Source organism: Sturnus vulgaris, unplaced genomic scaffold (assembly GCF_052056855.1).
Source record: "Sturnus vulgaris isolate bStuVul1 unplaced genomic scaffold, bStuVul1.hap1 Scaffold_198, whole genome shotgun sequence".
Taxonomy (NCBI): Eukaryota; Metazoa; Chordata; class Aves; order Passeriformes; family Sturnidae; genus Sturnus; species Sturnus vulgaris.
Genome location: NW_028276185.1, coordinates 791,666 through 814,842, shown reverse-complemented (window position 1 = coordinate 814,842; position 23,177 = coordinate 791,666). Strand labels below are relative to the sequence as shown.

General features: G+C 52.6%; 1 protein-coding gene across 1 annotated transcript in view; it reads right to left on the bottom strand.

Annotated features, from left to right (window-relative positions):
• The window catches only part of LOC148217871 (uncharacterized), a 218,515-nt gene that overhangs the window by 56,259 nt on the left and 139,079 nt on the right, over positions 1-23,177 (bottom strand). The window contains 1 exon segment of the mRNA XM_088158321.1: positions 10,247-10,825. Coding sequence (XP_088014447.1) covers positions 10,247-10,825 — 579 coding nt within the window.

Here is a 23,177-nt window from a genome sequence, read left to right as displayed (position 1 = left end):
GAGTTTCACAGTGAGTTTCACCCTCCCCAGGATGGATTTGGGCATCTCAGGTTGGGTTTTGGGGTTCCAGAGTAGGTTTTTAGGGTCGTAGGATGGATTTTGGGGGTCCTAGGCCGGGTTTTCAGGGTCAGGGGGATGGATTTTAGGGTTCCAGCACCCGCAGTGCAAAGTCCAGGGCGGGGGCACTGTGGGTCAGACACCCCATGGACACCACGTCGATGTGGGGCCCCAAAAACTGGGGGAGGGTCTCCAAAACGATGCCCCCGCTGGCCTCCACCGTCACTCCGGGATGTGCAGCCTTGACCTGCGCCGCAGCCGAGTGCAGCTCCTGGGGGGACACCCTGTTAGCAGGGAGCACCCCCTCCCCAAAATTTGGGGGTACACTGGACATAGGGATGTATACTGGATGCTACATAGTGCAGAATCCCCCCCCAAATTGGCCCAAATCTGCCCAATGTGGGCCTCCCCCCAAGAAATCCCCAATTCAGGGATTATTCCACACACTGAGCTCCAAAATTGGGGTGTCCACCCCCAACCCCTCCAAATCAAGGGTTATCCTGATTAAACCCAATAAAAACTCAATATAAATAGATTCCCACCCAACATCTGCCCAACTGGGGGCACCACCCACCACTGACCTCCAGGACAACCCCAAATTTGGGCTCTCCAATCCAAATGCCTGTCCCCCCACCCAGAACCCCCCAGAATTGTGGCCTCCTATTCAGTCTCCAATCCAGGCATTTGCCCACCCACTGACCCCCAAATTACAGTCCCCACACCTAAAATCCCCAAATCAAGGGTCCCTTCACCCAAAACCCCCCAAATTTGGATTATCCAACCCTCTGGCTCCCCCGAAACTGGGATTCCCCCTGGTATCTTTGGGGCTGCCCCACTTTTACAGCAGATTCCCATTTTACTGGTGTAGCCTCACCCTGGGATGTCCCCCTTTTTAGCCACTCCCCTCGATTTTGGGGGCTCAGCTGGGGATAACAGAGTCAGGATCTATGTGGTTAATCCCCACTTTTTTGGGTTCAACCCATTTCACTGGTCTGCCTCTCTTTTTAAAGGGTCTCGGCCCCCATTTTTGGGGTCCAGCTTCACATCTGGAGGGTCCTCCCATTCTTGGGGGCTCTTTCCAGATTTTCGAAGCTCACCTGGTGGGGGCAGAAGTCAAACCTATGGCATTACCCACCTTTTTCTGAGATCTGTGCCCCATTTTTCGCATTTATCCCCATTTTTAGAATCCAAACTCCCATTTTTGGGGTCCAGCCCACACTTGGGGTACCACCACTATTGGCCCCCTCCGATTTTGGGGCTCACCTGGGGGCTCAGGTTGTCCAGCAGGACGATGTCAGCCCCAGCCCCAGCAGCCGCCAGCGCCTCGTCCGCACTCGAGCACTCGACCCCCAACCGGCGGGTGAAGCCCCCGGCCCGGCGCACCCCCAAAATCATCTGGGGAAGAGGGGGGGTCAGGGAGAACCCCAGAGGGACGCCCCAGTGTGGGGCAGGGTAAAATGGGGGCTCCCCCACAGTCATTCACTTAAAATTGGGCCCCCCCACTGCCCTCCCCCCCACATTGATCCCCAAATTTGGGGTCCTCTCCCCCAGAGTCCCCCAATTCAAGGTTGTCTGCTGCCACCAGAGTTGGGATACTCCCAACTACAAACACCAAAATTTAGAGTTACTCAACACATGATCTTCCCCCAGTTCAGGGGTGACCCCCCAATTTCCCTCCCAAATTGGGACCCCCCCCTCACCCATCCCCCCCAGTTCAGGGGTCCTCCCACATCAGTCCACGCCCAGAATACCCCAGTCCAAGAGTCAGTCCCAAAATTGGTACCCCCTTTAAATATTGGTGCTTCCCCACCACCCTCGAAATTCGGGGTACCCCAAGCCATCACTCCCCCAAAGTCGAGCCCCCTCCACCAAAACCCCCCATTACCTCCAAATCTCACATTCCCCACACCCCCAAAATTGGGGTTGTCACACCGACCACCCAGAACCCACCAATTCAAGGGTCCCCCTCCAATCTCCCCCCCAAACTGGGATACTGCTCCTCCAGTCTCCGGCTTTCCCCAAAATCCAGGGATCCTTCCGCCATTACCGCCCAAATTCTGGAGTCCCCCCACACCCAGAACCCCCCAATTCAAGCCCCCTCCCAATTGTCCCCCCAAGTTCGGCGTCCCCACCTGCTCGAGCCCCCCCGCTGCCGCCGCCAGCGCTCGGTGATTGTCCTTGAGGAGGAGGAGTCCCCCCAAACCTGCCCGGTGGGGGTCAGCGCCCCCCACCCCCAGCGCGTATTTCTCCGCCAAGCGGAACCCGGGCGTGGTTTTTCGGGTGCCCCCCACGACCCCCGCCCAGCCCTGGGCCCGGGCCACCCCCACAGCCCTCGCGGCCATCGAGGCTACTCCGCTGCAGCGCCCCAAAATATTGAGGGCGACCCTCTCCGCTGCCAGCACCCCCGCGGCCGGACCCTCCACCTCGGCCACCAACACCCGCCCGGGGGGCAGCGCCGCCCCCTCGGGCACCCTCCAGGTGACCCGGCACCCCGACACCCCGAAAACGGCCTCGGCCAAGGGGGCCCCGGCCAGGACACCCCCCGAGTGCCCCCCGGCCTTGCTGAGCAGCTGCGCTCGGGTCGCGCTGTCCCCCACGGTCGCCACCGCCGCGTCCGGCCAGGGCGCGTCCTCGTCCAGCCGGGAGCGCGCCAGGGAGCGCAGGCGGTGCGGGGGGGGCGGGGGGGCCCAGCCCCGGGCGGGGGGCGGCGAGCGGGCCGGGGGCGAGCGGGACATGGTCCGGGGGAGCCTGGGCAGAGAGACAGAGGCGCTGCTTGGGGGCTGCGGGAGTGGGATTTGGGGTCGTGGGGAGGGATTTGGGATCTTGGGGAGGGATTTGGGGTCATGGAGAGGGATTTGGGGTCGTGGGGAAGGATTTGGGGTCTTGGGGATGGGTTGTTGGCGTCCTAGGAAGGTCCGTGAGAGGGTCTTGGGATCCAGGAAGGATTTACAGGGAGATATTTGGGCGTTGAGGGGGTTTGGAGGGGTTTTGAGGCGTTGAGGGGGAAATTTGGGTTGGTCTTTGCAGGATTTGGGGAATTTTGAGGGGTTGCTGCAGGGGTTGAGGGTCCCAGGAGGGTCCTTGAAGAGGTGTTGGGGTCTGGGAAGGGCTTGTCGGGAGGTTATTGCGTCCTGGGAAGGGGATTTTGGGCGGCTCCTGGGGGGAGGTTGAGGGTCCTAGGAGAGTCTTGGAGGGGATATTGGGGTCCTAAGGGGATTTTGGAGAAGAGTTTTGGGTGCAGGGGGAATGTTGGGAGTTATTGGGGTCCTGGGATGGATCTGGGAGTCCAGGAAGGAGATCAAATGTGGGTCCCGCCCCTCCATAGGCACCCAAAATGTGGGTCCCTCTCCCCGCTCCTGCCCCTTCCCCCCAGCTCAGGGGGGTCCAAAGTCCGGTCCGGAGTGGCCACATCACCCACCCCTCCCCCCTCCCCTTCCCGAGACTCCCAGGTGGGGGAGGGGCGCCCCACTGACCTGTCCAGGGTTGGAGGCGACTGAAGCCCGAATTGGGGCTCGGGGGTTCTTACCTGGGGGGGCGTGGCCCGCCTCGCCCCAATGCCCCACCCTGGGCTGTGATTGGCTGCCCTGGGGGTCCCCACCCCCCAAAAAACCCGCAGGCGGTTTGGGATGGGGGAGGGGAAATTCCCTTTATTGACAGTAAATGAGCGTGGCGAGGGCATTGGGGACACTTGGGTGGCGCCCCACGGACGGGGGGGGCACTTGGGGTGACACCAGATGACATCAGGTGATTCCTCCAACCTGCCCCCCCTAATTCAGACCCTGCCAAATCCCATCAGTGTCACGTGGGGGGGTTACAGAGGCATCGAGGGTGACGGACACATGGGGGTGACAGGAGGTGACAGTGACAGGGGTGTTCCCGCAGTAGCTGTGATAGGAACACTGGGATATGAAAGGGAAAACAAGGCATGGGAGGGGGAGACGGGGTGGTGGCAGTGCCAGGGGTGTGGTGTTGAGAGTGCCAAGGGTGCGGTGACAGTGCCAGCTGGTGTGGTTGTGACAGTGCCAAGGGTGTGGTGGCACTACCAGGGATGTGGTGGTGACAGTACCAGGGGTGTGGTGACAGTGCCAGGGGTGTGGTGACAGTGCCAGGGGTGTGGTGACAGTACCAGGGGTGTTCCTCTGGGCGGGGCTGGGGCTGAGGGGTTGGACAAGGTTGGGCTGAGGGCAGAAGATGGAGATGGGCGAAGAGGGGAACAGAGGGACATTGCGAGGGGGAGACAGGGAAGAGATCGAGGTGGGCGAGCCATGGTGGAGGAGACAGCAGAGGGGACATGGAGATGACAGTGGGGGCAGGGACAAGAGAGGACCCAGACATGGAGTTGGGGACCTGGAGAGGACATGGACATGAGAGGACATGGACATGGTGGTGGGGTCATGGGGAGGGGTATGGTAGCCAGGAGGAGATGGTCAAGGAGACCTGGAGATCGTGGAGGTGACCTGGACGTGGTGGTGGCACATGTGGAGGAGACGGGGAGGAGGTGGAAGAGACAGGAAGATGGAACTGGGGACAGAGATGAGCAGTGAAATGTGGAGAGGTGGTGGGGACATGAAGAGGACATGAGGGGGGATATGGAGATGTTCAAGGTGAACGGGATGTGGTGGTGGGACATGAGGAGGGGACAGGGAGATGGTAGTGGGGGCATGGAGATGGTCAAGAGCACCTGGAGATGGTCGAAGGTACACAGGAAGTGGGAGAGTGGGGACAGGGAAGAGCTGGAGGTGACCATGGACCGTGAAGGTGACCATGGAGGTGACCCATGAGCAGAGGGCAGGGTTCAGGTGGGACATGGGCCCATGGGAATAGGGGGATTGGGAATGCTGGGACAGGGGGCTGTGGGGACATGGTGTGAGCAGTGTCAGGGTGATGGTGTCAAGGGTGTGGGTGATGAAGATGAAGGTGATGATGAAGATGGTGCTGTTGGTGTTGTGGTGATGATGATGGAGGTTGATGGTATTGGGAGATGATGATGGCGGTGTGGGTGATGAAGATGATGATGTTGCAGATGATAAGGCTGATGATGTGGGTGGTTGTGGTGATGAAGATGATGGTGATGATGAAGGCCACCCCTGCTCCTTATTGAGGGCATTTCACATCTCGATGGGGACCAGCACTGGCAGCTCCATCGGCTCTGGAGTCTCAAAGATGTCACAGTCCAGAGCCTCAAAGACCTCGCTGTGCTCTGGGAGCTGCATGAAGTGGGGCTGGAGGGGGTCACCAGGGGGTCACTGGACTGGAACACTTAGGGGACACCTTGGGGACACCCAGGCAGGACTCCTGGGGGCTGGGGAGGCTCCACTGGTGTTGGGACTAAGGAGCAGCAGTTGCCCATCCCAAACACTGTCCCCACAGGGGGATTTTGCCAAGAGACAAAATTTTTATTGAGTTTTTATTGGGTTTAATCAGGATAACCCTTGATTTGGAGGGGTTGGGGTGGACATCCCAGTTTTGGAGCTCAGTGGGTGGAATAATCCCTGAATTGGGGATTTCTTGGGGGGAGGTCCCACATTGGGCAGATTTGGGCCAATTTGGTGGGGGATTCTGCACTGTGTAGCATCCAGTATACATCCATATGTCCAGTGTACCCTCAAATTTTGGGGAGGGGGTGCTCCCTGCTAACAGGGTGTCCCCCCAGGAGCTGCACTCGGCTGCGGCGCAGGTCAAGGCTGCACATCCCGGAGTGACGGTGGAGGCCAGCGGGGGCATCGTTTTGGAGACCCTCCCCCAGTTTTTGGGGCCCCACATCGACGTGGTGTCCATGGGGTGTCTGACCCACAGTGCCCCCGCCCTGGACTTTGCGCTGCGGGTGCTGGAACCCTAAAATCCATCCCCCTGACCCTGAAAACCCAGCCTAGGGCCCCAAAAATCCATCCTAGGACCCTAAAAACTTACTCTGGAACCCCAAAACCCAACCTGAGATGCCCAAATCCATCCTGGGGAGGCTGAAACTCACTGTGAAACTCCAAAATCCACCCTGGGAATCCTCAAACCCCAAAGGCCTTCCACTAAGGGGTCTGTGAAATCTGGCGCTGGGACCCACAAAATCTATCTTGGAACTGCCTAAATCATCTCTGGGACCCCAAAGTTCCACCCTGAGACCCTCCAGAACCCACCCTGGGACCCCCAAATCCCCCCTGAGACCCCACAAAGCCCACCCTGAGGATCCCAAATCTCCATCCTGGGCTACTCCCACTCACCTCCCCCCTCTAAGGTAGACCCAAAATTCCACCCTGAGGTCTCCCCATCCCCCTTTAATCTTTGTACCCCCAAATAAACCCCTACCTCACCTCCCCCACTTGTCTCCCCAGTTTTTTCAGGGGTCCAAACTGCAGGCGGGGGGAGGGTCCAGACCCAGTTTGAGGATTCCAGACCCCAGTTTGAGAGGCCCAGGTCCCAGGGTGGAGAGCTGAGACCTCAGTGTGAGGATCCCAGATCACGCTGGAGGGCTGCAGACCCCAGTTTGGGGGTACCAGATCTCAGTTTAAGACTCCCAGACCCAGTTTAAAGAACCCAGATTACAGTTTGAGGGCCCCTGACCCCAGTTTAGGAGTCCAGGACCTGAACCCCCCATCTGAGGGACCCAAACCCGAGTTTCGGGGTATCAGATCTCAGTGTGAGAGTCCCAGACCCACCAGCAGCACCCCTGGCAGCACCGTAACACTGGGAATTAGGATCAGAGGAGAAGTCCTGCTGTAAATCACAAAATCAGGGTCTAATTCCTGGCCTGATCCCACCCACCCCATCACACCTGTGTGCCCACCTGCCTGCAGGTACCTTTGGGATGTCTTAAAAGAAATTTGAAAAGCAATTACTTAAAACTTAAAAAAACTAACTTTATTTACAAAGCTATAGTTGGCTTGCCAGCCATAATCCTTAGGACAAAGTGATCTCCAGGCTCAAGGACGCCTGTGTGACCCTTCAGACTTAAAGTGCTGCCCCAGTCTGGGGCTGGGGTTGGATCCAGCCACACCCAGAGCCTTCTCTGAGAAGAACCCTGGGAAGTCAAGGAGTCCTTTCTGCACCTTGTGAATCAGCAGGAGGGTGTCCCTGATCAGTCGAGCCTGAATGTCCCACTCTGGGCACAACAGGCCCCCAGCTCAGCAGTGCCAGCACCACAGAGCTCGCAGGGACTGTCCCGGTGTCCGCTGCTCCTTCGGCTCCTCAGGATCGAGCTGCTCTGAGCTGCCAGACAACGCGTGAGTTCACACCCATCTTTCTGCAAGGCCTGAAGTTCTGTGACCAAAACAGAGCCGAGATGAGTTCCCGTGTTTGTAGAGACCCCCCACTCTCCCAGCCCTCACTCCCCACTCCCCACTGAAATCCAGAGCAGGCAGCTCCTCGCTCTGGTCCTGGGGATGTCACACGATGGTCCCTGGGCACAGAGCTCTGTCAGCCCCTGCTGTTCCCCAGCACGATCCCAAACAACCAGGGACCACCAGCAGCCTGGATGTGGCACTGGGCAGGGGCTGGGGGGGACAGGGGCTGCCCAAAGAGGGACCCCGGGCTGGGGCTCATGAACCTGATGGTCCAGTCTTGCACACATTGCTGAGGGTCCCTCAGGCACTGCAGGCTCTGATGAAGGTGCTGCTCAGCCCTGCTGCTGTCCTTTTCCATCTGGAGCGACCAGAAAGATGTGGGTATTGTCACACATCTTCCAGGTGGCTGGAGCAGCCCCTCCTGGCAGCAGCCCCATTACCAAGAGCCCTCCTCCCTCCCACTGGGTGCAGGAAGGGGAGATGGGACTGGAGGAGAGCCCCTGGGGCTCTGTTCTTGAGCCAGGAACAAGGATGCAGCTCCAGGCTGTGGGGTCTCTTCCCCAGGCCCAGCTGCAGAGCCCACGGCCCAGCACAGTCCCTGGGGCACATCCTCACCAAGCAGTCAGCCATCCTCCAGCTCTGCCCTGTCTTCACCACGTGCTTCAGCTCCTTCCACTTGAGGAGCTCTGCGATAGCAAGGACGGCATTCCTGGAGGCCTGTGGGACAGCAGGAACTGGGAGATGGCTCCAGGGCCTGGGAAAGTTGACCTGGGGTAACTCTGCCTTTAGGGAGCTGCCAAAACATCTGGGAATGGCCCCCCAGGTACAGGGATTGAGGCCCAAATCCCTGCTCTCCAACACCTTTGGGGACACACCTGTCCACACCTCGGTGTCCTGGCCTGGTGCTGAGCCCTGCTGGAGTGGGCAGGGCAGGTGCTGGCAATGCCAACTTGGCTCTGCAGGGACCCTTCCCTGGGCTGTGCTTGGGGAATGCTGCCCAAGGCCTGGAGCCCCAGGGGGGGTCAGCCACCCCTCTCCGTGTCAGTGCTCAGCCTTGGCAGCAGTGCCTGGCCCACCCTGGGGGCCTCGTCATTCATGGGGAGGATGAGCAGGGCCAGGACACTGCACGCAGTTCTTCATCCACTTCTTCACCTTCCCCAGCCCTGCCCTCAGCAGCCTCTGAAGGAGCGCATGCAGCGCTCCCACACCCAGCTTTCCTCCTGGAAGGAACGAGGAAAGGGGAGCTTCAGGAGCAGCAGCTCCCTGCCCATAGTGATGTGAAAAACGAGGTTCACTTTCCTGGTAAATTTTACAAGGTTTAATAAAACAAATAAGAGACTAAGACAATAAAGCAAAGGGTTAATGTGGCTGGGTGCTGGGCATTCAGCCAAGGCCACACACTCAGAAAACACTTCCTTAAATGCATCAACATGGTGCATATTTACAGACCTTCATGCATTATTCAAAATCACCCCCCCCAACCTGCAAATCAACTTTTTTTGTAGCCATCCTGTCTTATAAATAAATAAAATAAATAAATAAATAAATTCCTTCCCTGGAGTTCTGGTTATCTTCATCCAGATAGGATAATCTAATGTCTTGGTTTAATTTGAATTTTTGAATTTTCTGGCCAACGCACCAAATAATGTTATAGTCTTGAGTTGCCAATTTAAATATACTCATTTTCTGCTGTGAGACAGAACCAGGAGCAAAAGAGCAAGTCAGGCCTAAAACTTAAAAGGGTATAAAAAACTTTATTAACTACACAAAGAAAGAGAAAGAAAAGCAAATTCAGAATAAGATCTTCAGACCACTCTTTCCTCCTCTTGGGGGTTGAATTGTTCCCTTTTCTTTCTGTGGAATTTTTCCCATTGTTATGCTGAGTACTTGTGGCTACACCTTAGTAGCAACAGTTTTCTCTTGCAGGGGGGTGGGGAGATGGGGGGAGACCGAGAAGGAAAAGTTGGGAGAGGGATCTGGGGGGCACTCTCTCTCTCTCACTTCACCCGTGGAGTGAGAGGAGGATGCCCTGTGCTCGGATCTGGCATCTCCCCTGCCATCCCAGCGCTGAGATCCACGCTCCCTGCCACTGGACATCGCTCTGCTGCTCTCCCATCTCACCCTGCTACCTCCGGACACTCTGCTGAGCACCACGACCGACACCGTGAGGGGGGAGTCACTCCCCCATCCCTCTCACCCCTGGGCTGCTGCCGCCATCACTCCAGCCCCTCTTCAACTGCGCGGGACCTGCCCTGCCCCCAGCACCGGTAACTGAGCACAGGGAGAGAGGGCTTTGGCCAAAGGGACTGGAACTGAGCTATACTGTTCTCTTCTGTTGTCAATTTTTATAGCTGTTGTTGTTTCTGCTATTTTGCCTTGTTAGATCTCAGTAAAGAACTGTTATTTCTATCCCCATATCTTCTGCCTGACAGGCTCTGATTTGAAACTAAAATAATTAGAAGGGAGGGGGTTGCACTCTGCATCTCAGGAAAGGGGTTCTCGCCTTTCCTTAGAAAAATACCTGTCTTTCAAAGCAAGACAAGATGACATTGGCCCGATGCCAGGCACCCACCAGAGCCACTCTGACCCTGCCCCTCCAGCTGCAAGGGAAGAGAAAGTTGAACCAGGAGCTCCAGGATCAGATTAAGACAAGACAAGCAAACACACCAAACACAGCCTGGGCACAGCGAGGGAATTTAATACCAACCAAATCATAGCAACAGAAGGAAAAGAGAGAGAAATCTCTCCAAGCACTTCCCCCCACCCAATGGGGATCACCAGCTCACCAGGGCTCTGCCCAACGAGGGTCATGGGGGATCATCCAACACCAATCCTCCCATGGGGGATGGAGCTGGAGCAGAGCACGAAGCTCTTCCCACACTCAGGGCACTCACAGGGCTTCCCTTAGTGGTGACTCCGTTGGTGTCGGGTCAAGTGAGAGCTCTGTGAGAAGCTCTTCCCACACTTGGGACACTCGTGGGGCCTCTCCCCAGTGTGGATGCGCCGGTGGACAATGAGGTTGCCATTTTGCTTGAATCCCTTCCTGCAGTCGGGGCAGCGGAAGGGCCTCTCCTCTGTGTGAATCCGCTCATGTAGAAGGAGATTGGAGCTGGTCTGAAACCTCTTCCCACACTTGGGACACTCATAGGGCCTCTCCCCAGTGTGGATGCGCTGGTGTTTTTTCAGGTCAGAGCTCCATCCAAAGTTCTTCCCACATTCCAAGCAGGAGTAGGGCCGTTCCCCTGTGTGGACCACCTGGTGCCGGAGCAGGTCAGAGATCTCACTGAAGCCCTTCCCACATTTCCCACAGTCGTAGGGCTTCTCCCCAGTGTGGATCCTCTGGTGTTGGATCAGCTTGGAGCTCTGGCTGAAACCCTTCCCACATTCCCCACACTTGTAGGGCCGTTCCCCAGTGTCGATCCTTTGGTGTTCGATCAGCCTGCACCTGTAGCTGAAACCCTTCCCACATTCCAAGCACTTGTGGGGCTTCTCCCCTCCAGGAGGCTTCTCCACCAGCTCTGAGCTCTGCCTGGATCTCCGGCCGCCTTCCCGGCTCAGGGAGAGTCTTTCCTCCTCGCAGCTCCCTGGGCTGGGTTTGCAGCCCCTCCTCGTGAGAGATCTCCGGGGCTTTTCTGCCTCCTCCATCCCCACAATGAAAATTGAGCAATGAAAATTCCTGAGCAATGAAAATTCCTGGTTTAGGGGGAAATAACAAGAAAAGAGCTCCATAAACTGGGTGTTCCTCCTTGCCCAAGTTCATCTCTGGAAGTCATTGAGCATCTTGTGTCTCTAATAACCTCCCAAACACCAAGATTCCTGCCCAAAACCCTCAAAACATTAAGACACGGATTAAAAACTCCCCAAATATAAATATTCAGCCAAATTCCCCTCCAAAATTATGCTGGGTTGAAAGCAAAACTAGTGAGAGACTCCAAGTCAAAAATACAATTTTTTAGGAAAAAAGATTGGAGAAAAAAAATACATGCAATAGTACAAAGGAAAACAACTGACAGAATCAGAATACAACCTGACTCCCCACTAGTTAGGGTGGTGGTAGCAGTCGAGATGAAGTGGTCTTGTTGAAGTAGTGATGCTGTAGAAAGGTCTGGTAGCTCTTGTCCTCTGGAAACCAGTGGGTAAGGGCTGCCTTGGTGTTCCAAATCTCAGATTTTATCTAGGTAGGAAAGGCTTGGCTCCTCCCCCTGGCTGGAGCATCTCCCAATGGGATGATGGAATTTTATCAGTCATGCAGTGGCACTCAATGGCCCATTAACAGAAGATATCTTCCTGGAGGAAGGATGGGTTGTGGAAAAGATAAAGAACACTGCCCCCCCTGGTTTTAACAGATGGCCCATTAGCAGAGGATATCTCCCACAGAGATAAGGATCACTGCTCCACCTGGTTTTTTCCACCACTCTTTGTTCTTTTGTTTCTTCTTGGGACTTCTGACTGGTTACTTCATGTTTGCTGCTGATTTCTTCTCCCTTTTGCAGATGAAAATGATAAAAGTGTCTTTGACCTGCCTTGCTGGATATTGTGAAGAGGAACAGTCATCTGCTGCAAGTGGAAGTGTCACAGGTGGAGCAGAGTTCTGTGAGTGCTGTATCAAACCAGACCTCGTCAGACCTGCCAGAACAACTGGTCCATGCTGCCCTTCACTGCTCTGCCTGTTCCCCACTGTTTCATGCCAGAGTAATTTAACTGCTGTTAATTGGGTGTGTGTTTCACTCGAGCCAGTCCAGCAGAACCAGCAGAAAGCAGCCCCAGAATGAATGGGGCTCTGCAGAGGAGCCCCAGACTATTCATCAGCCTGCCCGCAGAACTGGCTCCAACTCTGAACCCTTGTGACCACACTCTGAAGAAGACACACTTCTGATATTTCTGAGGCACTTATGACTGAGGCACTGCATGTGCTTGTGCAGGTAACAATCCCAAAGTTCTTTCTGTCAGGAAAATTAATCCAGAAATACCAGAGGTTTATGTCCAAAAAGGAGACAGAGGAGTCCTTTTTGCTTTATTCGAATAAAGGGAGAGGCCATGGGACATTCCCCTGGGATCTCTCAAATTTTTGGAGGACGCAGCCTCCTTTTTATCCTGTTTTCCCAGCCGCATTTCCCTCTCTCTTTCCCCATTGGCTGAGGTACTTGAGAGGCACAGACTTCCCGGAACGCCTGATACCTGAAATTCCCCTCTAATGTAGAACCCTCCCTTTTCATTTTTAATTCTTATAGAATTCATAGTTTTCCCCCCGTTGCTTCTTTCATCTTTCGATATCCAATTTCATTTATCAGCAGCCCTACAGTTTGTTTGTAAAGGCAAATATCTTTTTCCATTCATCAATCAGTGGAATCCATCCCATTGTTTCTTTTATCTCTCAGTGCTAGCCTTATCTACAGGCAGATCCACAGCTCTTTTGGAAAGACAAATTCAACATTCCTCTCAATCCCTCCTCTTTTATTTTTTAGTAATTGTCTTTACAAACTTTAGCTCTCATTGACTTAATTTTTTTTTGTTTCTAAGTCTTTTTTGGTTTTGTAATTATTTGGAGTGACATCAGTTTCTGTCCTTTTGTAACCATCTCTGGATCAGTAGGCGTGGCTATTACCTGCATTCCTTTGATCACATGTTGAATAAGTTGTACTAAGCAAGGGATCATGCATGGTAAAAAGATTAGAGTTGCTACAGCACATAAGAGGAAAAAAAGTAGTTGTTTAACCCATAGTCCACCAGGTAGCCAAGAAAACATGTCCCATTCCCATCCTTTCCATGTTTGGACTGGCACATGAGCTAATTTTCTTATTCCTTTTGCTATTTGCTTCACCACCTTTCCATTGTCATCTATTTGCAAACAGCAGTTTGAGTCATTAAATTTGCCACACACTCCCCCTTCTTCTGCTAATAAATAGTCTAATACCATCCAGTGTTGAAATATTGCAGTTCTCATCTGAGTAGCCTGGTCAGCAAGAAGGTCAAGAGCTGTAGCTGTCTGGTTACTTACTATTTCAAAGACAGCTTGTAACCTAATTATCCGGTTTAGATTATAAATGGGTTCTCTGGCACCTGATATGAATTCATTAGGATTCCAAGTGGCTGGTCCGTAGTGTTGTATGATTCGTTCAGGTGGCCATTCATCATCACCCCATCTTTGGGTGCTCCCTCCAGCCAGGGATACATCAATTGACTGCTTTTCTCTAATTAGATCATCATATACCTTGATTCCTAAGTGATTTCCCTGAACCTGTGGTAGCAGAAAGAGCAGTGGTCTGATATACCCCACACAACATATTCCTGACCAGTTTGGGGGTAACCTGTGATGTGCATGTTGGCCACAAATCCAGTAATGCCCCTTTAAAGCCCAGGTCCCATTGGCAAAGGGACCTTCCCAATTTTCATGGTCAATTGGAGAGTCAAAATACAGCTTACTCCCTGGGCCCAGTGGTCCCCCAACAATGGTTGCCCCACCATAAGAATCACAGTAGTTGCATTTCCAAGCTCCCACATGAGGTTTCCACCTGCAGTTACATCCCAGATCTGTTTTGTTAGATTTGGACCAGAACCTATTAAAAAGGGTTCGAGTTCCATTTCGATGTTGCCATTTCCACTGGTAGTCACGGATAACATGTGTGCTACTTGTGGAATTATCTCGGGGGCAGCTTAAAAATAAGGGATCAAAAAACTTATCCTTCCCCACTGCTTTACAGCCTTTTAAATCTTTCTGGTAATTATGGTAGGAGCACTTTACCCAGCTACCATTTGTGAGCTTAACATGTGTTTGATTCCATCTGCCTTGATATCTGGAACAATCATAAGGAAGGCAGTTGGGGATCCAACAATCTAAACCCAAAGATAAAGTCCAGTCACAAACGCTTTTTCCCATGTATATGCCTCCTGTCCTATTTAGACAGTAAGTGCCTCTTTCAGAAGAATGAAGCAGCCATGGACTTCCTTCCTCATCCCAAAATCCTGTTCCATTACGGACCTCACTCAGGGTGCTAATCCACCATTTAGGTTCAACTGGGCTGGCCACCCATGGCCAGTTTTCAGATTCTCCTGGCCCTCCACAGACCCAACAATTGCTAAGATTAAAGGTTTTTGCTACTTCTCCTAAGGTCAAAAATTATTTTCCCATTCTTGGCCCCAACCTAACTGATAATATAAAGGGAACATTATTAAGAGAAACATTCTGATTGTGTAATCTAATTTCCTAACTTAATTTTTACTTTCACGTTGTCTTCCACACCGCTTGTGGCGAGTGAAGGCACAGAAACAGCTTAACATAAAGAAAACAATGACAGCAAGGGTTGGCCCCCAGTGCCTGGAGATCTGAGAGGAGGGATGCCCACACAGACTATTTCAGCAGGCACTCTGTGGGTGGGCACACGAGGCTTCCCCCGATGTCGACGCCCTGGCTGCTGCTCCAGTCCCCTCCTGCCGAGTGTCAGTCGCGGCTTCCCGTCCTTCTCCTCCAGCTGAGATGTCCAAATCTCTGGGGCTGCAGAGACCTTGGCCCGAGTGTGATGGGTCCAGCCGTGTTCAGCTGTCTTGACGGCTGTGTCTGTGCTCAGCAACACCTGGAAAGGTCCACGCCACTTGGCCACCAGTGGTGCTTCTTCCCACTCCTTAACCAGGACCCAGTGTCCCGGTTGGATGTTGTGAACAGCAAAGTCCAAAGGCAGGGTCTGTGCCAGCTGAGCTTCCTGTCGAAGAGATTTCACAGGAGACAGTATCCGAGCCACATATTGTTTCAAATACACATCACTTATCTCTATCCCCCCACTAGGCTGAGAATTACAAGGGTAAGGAATTCCAAACATCAATTCAAAGGGAGATAATTTAATATCTCCCCTGGGTCTGGCTCTTATCCTTGCTAAAGCCAGGGGCGGGAGCCGAACCCATGGCATTTTAGTTTCTATCCCCAGCTTCAGGAGATGTTTCTTTATTTCTCCATTCATCCTCTCAACCTGGCCCGAACTCTGTGGGTGCCAGGGGGTATGGAGGTTCCACTGTATCCCTAAAGCAGTCATAACTCCTTGAAGAATTTTTCCTGTAAAATGAGTTCCCCTATCTGAATCTATTGCTTCCACCATCCCATATCTTGGAATTATTTGTTCCAAAAATATTTTAACAACTGATCCTGTAGTTGCTGACACAGTTGGAAATGCTTCTGGCCACCCGGTTAATTGACATACTATTACCAGAAGATATTTAAATCTTGCCACTCGAGGCATTTCAGTAAAATCCACCTGGCATCTCTGGAAGGGACGTACTGCCCAACGCCTCCCTCCCCTGGCCAGTTTCTTTGTAACTTTGTTGTTGGTTTTAGCACAAGTCAAACAGCCTTCAGTGGCTCGCTTTGCCAGGCTAAAGAGACCAACAGCAGCGTTCATTTTGAGGAAGGCTTCTGCCAGTCCTCGGGAGCCCCAATGACTCCCTTCATGAAGTTGTTTTAACAATTGTAAGGCTCGAGCTTTTGGTATCCACTGCTTACCATCCCTTGTAAACCAATTATTTTCTCTTTTCTCTGCCCCACTCTTTTTAATTATTTCAAGTTCCTCTGGTGGAAAAGAGAGTTTCTCTGGCAGCGGTGCAGTTACTGGGAGCAAAGGCAGGATCTTAGAGACTTCTGGCAACAATGCAGCTTTGCGAGCTTCTTCATCAGCCAGTCGGTTTCCTATTGCCTCCTCCGACCATCCTGCCTGATGCCCCTTAATGTGGATTATTGCCACCTTTTTTGGTAAATTCACTGCCTCCAATAGGCGAGAGATTAAGTTCTCGTGAGCTAACGTCTTTCCTCTGCAGCTTAATAAACCTCTTTCTTCCCATCGTTTTCCAAATGCATGTATTACCCATATGCATATTTAGAATCAGTAAAGATATTTACTGTCTTGTCCTGCTATAATTCACAGGCTCTCACAAGCGCGTACAGCTCTGCTGTCTGAGCTGACCAGGTGTGTGGTAACCTCCCCCCTTCCTTTAATTGCTTCCCATTCACGATAGAGTATCCTGTAAATCGTTTCCCTTCTACCACCTTGGAGGACCCATCAATGAACACATTCTCTCCCTCAGGCCAGGGAATATCCCGTAGATCTTCCCTAGCCCGTGTCTGGAGGTCTATAACCTGGATACAATCATGGATTTCTTCCTGGCCCCCCTTTTCTCCAGGGCCATTTAAATAAGAGGCTGGATTAAAATCTTCTCCACTGTTGAATTTTAAATCCTCCTGTTCCATTAAACAAGATTCATACTGTAATAATCGAGCACTCGTCATCCACTTAGAGGCTCTCTCAGTTAACAAAGCTTTAATCTGATGTGGGACTTTAACAATGAGATCCCCTCCCCTTGTCAGCTTTCGGGCCTCAGCCACCATCAGAGCTGTGGCTGCACAGTTCTGCAGACAATGGGGCCGCCTCTGGCCACCGGGTCTAACAACTTAGAAAAACAGGCAACAGGCCTCCGTGTTCCCCCATGCTCTTGCACCAAAATTCCTTTAGCATGATACTGTTTGACATCCACATATAGCTGAAATTCTTTTTTCTGCGTCTGGAAGAGCCAAGACTGGGGCCTTAACCAATTTGTCTTTTAATTTCTTAAAACTTTTCTCTCCTTCTAGTGTCCATACCACAACATTAGGACTTTGTTGAGTTAAAAAGTTATATAAAGGTCTGGCCACCACAGAAAAATCCTCGATCCATGCTCTACAGTACCCCACCAACCCTAAAAACTGCTGTAACTCCTTTTTAGTCTGGGGTAATGGTACCTGTAAAATCCCTTGTATCCTTTCTGGATCAATACACCGTAACCCTTCGGACAGAATGTGTCCCAAATATTTCACCTTCTTTTCTACCAACTGTGCTTTCTTTTTGGATACTCTAAGTCCCTTATTTGCAAGAAAATTAAGCAGCTTTACAGTAGCCTCTTCAACCACCTTTTCCTGTTCCCCTGACAAGAGCAAATCATCCACATACTGCAACAACTTGACTCCTAAGGGTGGAGTAAACTCTCTTAATATTTTCTGCAAAGCTTGCCCAAACAGAACTGGTGACTCTGTATATCCTTGAGGGAGTACTGTCCATGGCAATTGTTGTTTTATCATTTTCCCTCCTTCCTCCTGTTCCCACTCAAAAGCAAAATACTGTTTACTATCTTCTGTGATTGGACACCTCCAGAAAGCAACCTTCAAATCCAGTACAGAATAATACTGATGTGAAGAAGGGATTTGACTTAGGATTGTGTATGGATCTGGAACTGTGGGATGCCTTGGTTTGACAATCTCATTTATTATTCTTAAATCCTGCACCATTCTGTAGGTTCCATCTGGTTTCTTAACCGGCAGGATAGGAGTGTTATAGGGAGACATACACGGCTCTAAAAGACCTGCTTTTAGCAGGGACTCAATAACAGGCTGTAACCCCTTCTTTCCCTCCCTTGAAACAGGGCATTGCTTTTTAGACACCACTTGTCCTGGTTGCTTCAAAGTAATTTGGAGAGGCTCTATGTCCAGTTTCCCATATTTCCCTGGAGCTGCCCATACTTCCGGATTTATTTCAGCATAAGCCTTCTCAGACATTTTACACAAAGATATCACAGTTTCGGACTCTGTGTCACTTCTTACAATGCTAATTTGCATTCCCATTTTAGCCATCAAATCTCTTCCCAGTAAATTACAATCACAATTAGGAACAAACAAGAATTCATGCACTTGAAATCTGTCCCCCACATCTATTAACAGCGGTTGAATAAAATGCACTCGCTCATCCTTCCCGCTTACTCCTTGAATAACCAAGGATCTTTTTGACAATTTCCCCCCCTTAGGTATAAAATTTAAGATGGACCGAGAGGCCCCCGTGTCTACCAAAAAACACACCTCCTCTCGATCCGGACCCACCTTAAAAGTTATCAAGGGCTCCTGAGTGGTGGGTCCTTGGTATAATAGGAGCCCCTGACACCCCTAACAATCCATTTCCATTATCCTCTGGACTTCCTCCTCCTCAGGGTCCAGTTGTTTCTGCGGACACTCGTTTTTCCAATGCCCTTCTGCCCTGCAGACAGCACACTGGTTCTTCCCCAGCCGCTGTTTGGGTCGGCTGTCCCCTGCCGAGGAGGGAATCCCTCTGCCCCTTCCTTGTGGCCGACCCCGTCCCCTCTGTCCCTGGGGACCCCTTGGACCCTGCGGTTTATTCCTCCGGGGTGCAAAAACTCTGCCATCATCCTTGCTTTAGCTTTTGCCTTTTCCTCATCCCTTCTTACATATATCTGCTGTGTTTTTCTAACCAATTCCTCTAGAGGCTTATTTTGCCACTTTTCATCTTTCTGTACTCCTTTCCTTATATCAGGCCAGGCCTTAGTAATAAATTGCACCTTAAGCAATGTGTTGAAGGCTGGCCCTTCAGGATCCATCCCCCTGTGCTTCCTCAAGGCATCCCTAATCCTCTCCAACCAATGAGGGCTTTCCTGTTTCTCCTGTTCTAACGACAGAGCCTTAGCTATGTTGTTAGTTCTGGGAGCCACTGACTTGATTGCCCTGATCAAATAAGCACGGCAATCACGGTGAGCCAGACTGGCCTGGTTATTTGGGTCCCACTGGGGGTCTGCCTGGGGGATGGCATCACCCACCGTAGGTGCATTGGGTCCAGCCCCCCCTGCTGCTTGTGGGTGTTCATCCTCCCACAGCTGCCGAGCTTTCTGCAAAATCATTTGTTTCTCTGATGACCCAAACAAAATTCCCAAAAGAAAATCCCAATCCTTCCATGTATAATCCGCATTTCCCAAATATTTCTCTATCTTTTCCCCCACCCCTATGGGATCATCCAAATATGGGGGTAATTCTTTTTGCAACCCTCTTATATCCTGGGTAGTAAGTGGTACAATTACAAACCCAAATCCTCCCCCTTGACCCCCCAAAGGAACTTGACAGAGTGGCATCTGGTGCACCCCTGTCTCTTGGGGGGCTTCTGATGCCCTAAACTGAGTTCCTCTCCTAGTTCTGGGGGGTGAGACAACATGCTGCTCCCATCCCCCTACACCATCATCCTTCTCAGGTGGGGCTGTAGGAATAACATTTTCCTCATCCCTTTGCTCTGGAAGTTGACGATACAGACGACCTGCAGCTGGCTCTGGGTCAGCTGGCAACACTGGAGGACAAGACGGGGGAAGGTGCTGAAAAACATCCCAATCCTCACCACTTTCCTCTTCCTCCTCTTTTTTCTTAACACATAAATTTCTCTTGTTTCTTGTCTGACCCATATTAATCCACATTCACTTTCAATCCATCCTTTCCAATTCTCCTCTAAATACCTCCACAAAATTCGACACAAATGAATTTTATCTGTTCCATAAGTAGCCATATAAGTCCCCTTGCCAGCTTATACTCTGGCCACACAAAATAACAATATTTTACCATCATTTTCATAGTTACTTCTGGGTGAATATACAATCTGTCCCAAGACCTCAGCATTCACCCCAAGGGACTCTCCGGGGGTATTATGGGATCGTCATCCCATTTGCCGGGGCCCCTTCGCGGCTTCACCTTTCCAACCCTCTCTGGGTGCCCCGTTTTACCTGTGCTACCCTCCATGGGTGCCCTCCCACGGTTGCTCCCCGAAGATCCCATTTTACTCACCGGTGAGATTTTCAGTGGTCCTTCCCTGCGGACTCTTCACGGACCCCCCTGGTCCGCCACTCGTCTGTCTCCTGGACAGTCTCGGGAACCAATGGATCGCCCGGTACCGGCCGGCACCGAGGGGAGCTGATCACCCAAACTGGGTGAGGCACCTTCACCTCCACTCGCTGCCCCGGACGGTGGAAAGATCCCGGACGAGCCCCCAAAATTGTCAGGAAAATTAATCCACAAACACCAGAGGTTTATGTCCAAAAAGGAGACAGACGAACACTTTTTGCTTTATTCGAATAAAGGGAGAGGCCATGGGACATTCCCCTGGGATCTCTCAAATTTTTGGAGGACGCAGCCTCCTTTTTATCCTATTTTCCCGGCCGCATTTCCCTCTCTCTTTCCCCATTGGCTGAGGTACTTGAGAGGCACAGACTTCCCGGAATGCCTGATAGATGAAATTCCCCTCTAATGTACAACCTACCCTTTTCATTTTCAATTTTTATAGAATTCATAGTTTTCCCCCCCGTTGCTTCTTTCATCTTTCGATATCCAATTTCATTTATCAGCAGCCTTACAGTTTGTTTGGAAAGGCAAACATCTCTTTCCATTCATCAATCAGTGGAATCCATCCCATTGTTTCTTTTATATCTCAGTGCTTAACCTTATCTACAGGCAGATCCAGAGCTCATTTTTAAAGACAAATTCAACATTCCTCTCAGCCCAGAGGAGAATCTAGCACAAAACATTCTCCCTGTGTACTGCACGACAAGAAATATTCAGGGGAAAATACAGTGGCAGCTGAGGCTTGTGGAACTCCCAGAATACTGAGCCTGCAGAGGAGGCAAACAGCCCTGGATGTGCCTGAGGGGACTTCTCCTCACAGACTCCTCTCAAAGTGTGTCACTTCAGCACGGGAAGGCTTTCAAACCTTTTCTTTTCCTTCCTCCTGTGCTGAAATTAAGGCTCCTCCTGAGAAAATAATGAGCTACAAACAATTCTCCATTCCTCAACAAAGCTACTCAGGTGCTCAACCGAAGAAAGAGCAAAACTAAAGGTGGTCAGAAATTTCCCATCAAGGCCTATTTGCAGAGAAACCCCATCATATGGGAGCAAATATTTATTAGCATCAGTTCACCCAAAAGAAACCCAACCCTGTATTAAGCAGCGTTTTAAACGAACTTGAATTCGTTTTCCTCACATATCTGCTGGACTGGTTTGCTCCTTTTTTATCCTTGAGAGAATATTAGAACGATTTGCTCTTGACAGGACTCCTTGGGTGGTCCCCAGCCCTGGCTCCTCACCACGCCTTGCCTGGGCTGTTAACGCAGCCTGTCAGCACCACCTGACTTTGGCAGACTGTTCAGGCCTCGGACACGGCTGGTGCCACGGTCCCCTCTGGTGCCACGGTCCCCTCTGGCTCCTGGCGTGTCCCTGCTGCTGGAGGAGCCCTGCTCGTGCTGCTGCCTGCGTTCAACAACGCCCGTCCTGCTCCCCAGGCAAAGAGAGACCAAAATCACTGCTTTGGGCAGCTCGTTTGAACGAGTTGAACACTTACTCATCTCTAACACAGACCTCTTAACATCCACACACCAACACCAGGAAGTCACCTCATCTACAGAGGTGAGGAAGTCTGAGCGAACAGAAGGTCAGCATTCAAGCACATTGAGTTTTTAATTTAGTGGAAGCACTCACACGTTCACAAGCCTTACTTGTCAAACTGAATTGGGCAATGCAATTGTCTTGCTTGTGTTAGAGAGAAACCAGGGAGAAATTAGCTAAGAAATGAGAACCACACTTGGGGCTCGGGCTTGTCAGACAAAGGGAGCAGGGCGGCACCTGCCCGCTTTGCCCGAGTCCCTGCTCCTGCCGGACAAAGGCGGACGCGGCTCCGTGCGGGGCGAGCCGGGCGCTCCGTGCCGGGGCCGGGGCCGAGCGCTCGGGCGGACGGCGCTCAGGATGCTCGGGCAGCGCCGCGGGCCGGGCGGGCGCGATGGAGCCGCCTGAGGGCTGGGACCCCTCCGGGCGGCCGGCCCGGCGCACGCAGTGGCTGCTCAGCGCCCTCGCCCACCGCTACGGGCTGGAGCGCGGCGTGGAGAACGAGATGGTCGTGCTGGCCAGAGGCCCGGAGCAGTCCCTGCAGGAGATCTTCCAGCAGCGGGACTGCGCCGGGCCGGGCCGCATCCCCGGCGAGGAGTCCCGCACGCTGTGCCGGGCGCTGGGGCCGGAGGAGGCGGCGGAGCCCGAGGAGTGCGCGGGGCTGTGGGACGGGCTCTGGGCCGAGGTCACCTTCCGCCAGCTCCACGCGCGGCTCTGCGGCCGCTTCAGCACCCGCGCGGGGCCGCGGCTGCCGCTGGGCCGGGAGGGCGAGCACATCGAGAGCCACATCCGCCCGCGCAGCCCCCGCCGAGCCCGAGCGGCGGCCGCCGGGGCCCTGCTCCCGAGAGCGCTGCGAGGAGATGGTGGCGCTGGAGCGGGCCGAGGAGCGCATGGCCGAGCTGCAGCAGGAGAAGGGCAGCCTGCGGCAGCTGCTGGAGGACGTGCGGGCCGCCCTGCAGAGCAGCGATGCGCGGTGCCCGGCGCTGCGGCTGAGTCCGGGCCGGCTTCTGCACCGCGCTCCCGGCGGCGGCTCGGGTGGCCCCGAGCGCTTCAGGAGAGATGCTGCTCTCGGAAAGTCAGTGTTTAGAACCCCTCCACCTCCGTACTGAGACCGAAGTTGATCGTTCATTCTCGGCGTTAACTTTCTAGCAAAGTTTAGTTACAAGGGAGGCTTTTAGGAGAAATGTATGGCATCGGTGTGCCATTAAATATGTTTGTGATGAGCACTGTTCAAAGTGTAGGGGAGTTCAGCTTAACAAACCCACGTGTACAATGCTGCTGCTGCTTCTCCTGCACGTGCAGCCAGGATGTGCTGACAGCAGATGCTGGGTATGCACTGCTGCAGGATTTTTCCTGAAGTAAGAAAGAACTTTGGGATTCTTACCTGCACAAGCACGTGCAGTGCCACAGTCATAAGTGGCTCAGAAATATCAGAAGTGTGTCTTCTTCTTCAGAGTGTGGTCACAAGGGTTCAGAGTTGGAGCCAGTTCTGCGGGCAGGCTGATGAATAGTCTGGGGCTCCTCTGCAGAGCCCCATTCATTCTGGGGCTGCTTTCTGCTGGTTCTGCTGGACTGGCTCGAGTGAAACACACACCCAATTAACAGCAGTTAAATTACTCTGGCATGAAACAGTGGGGAAC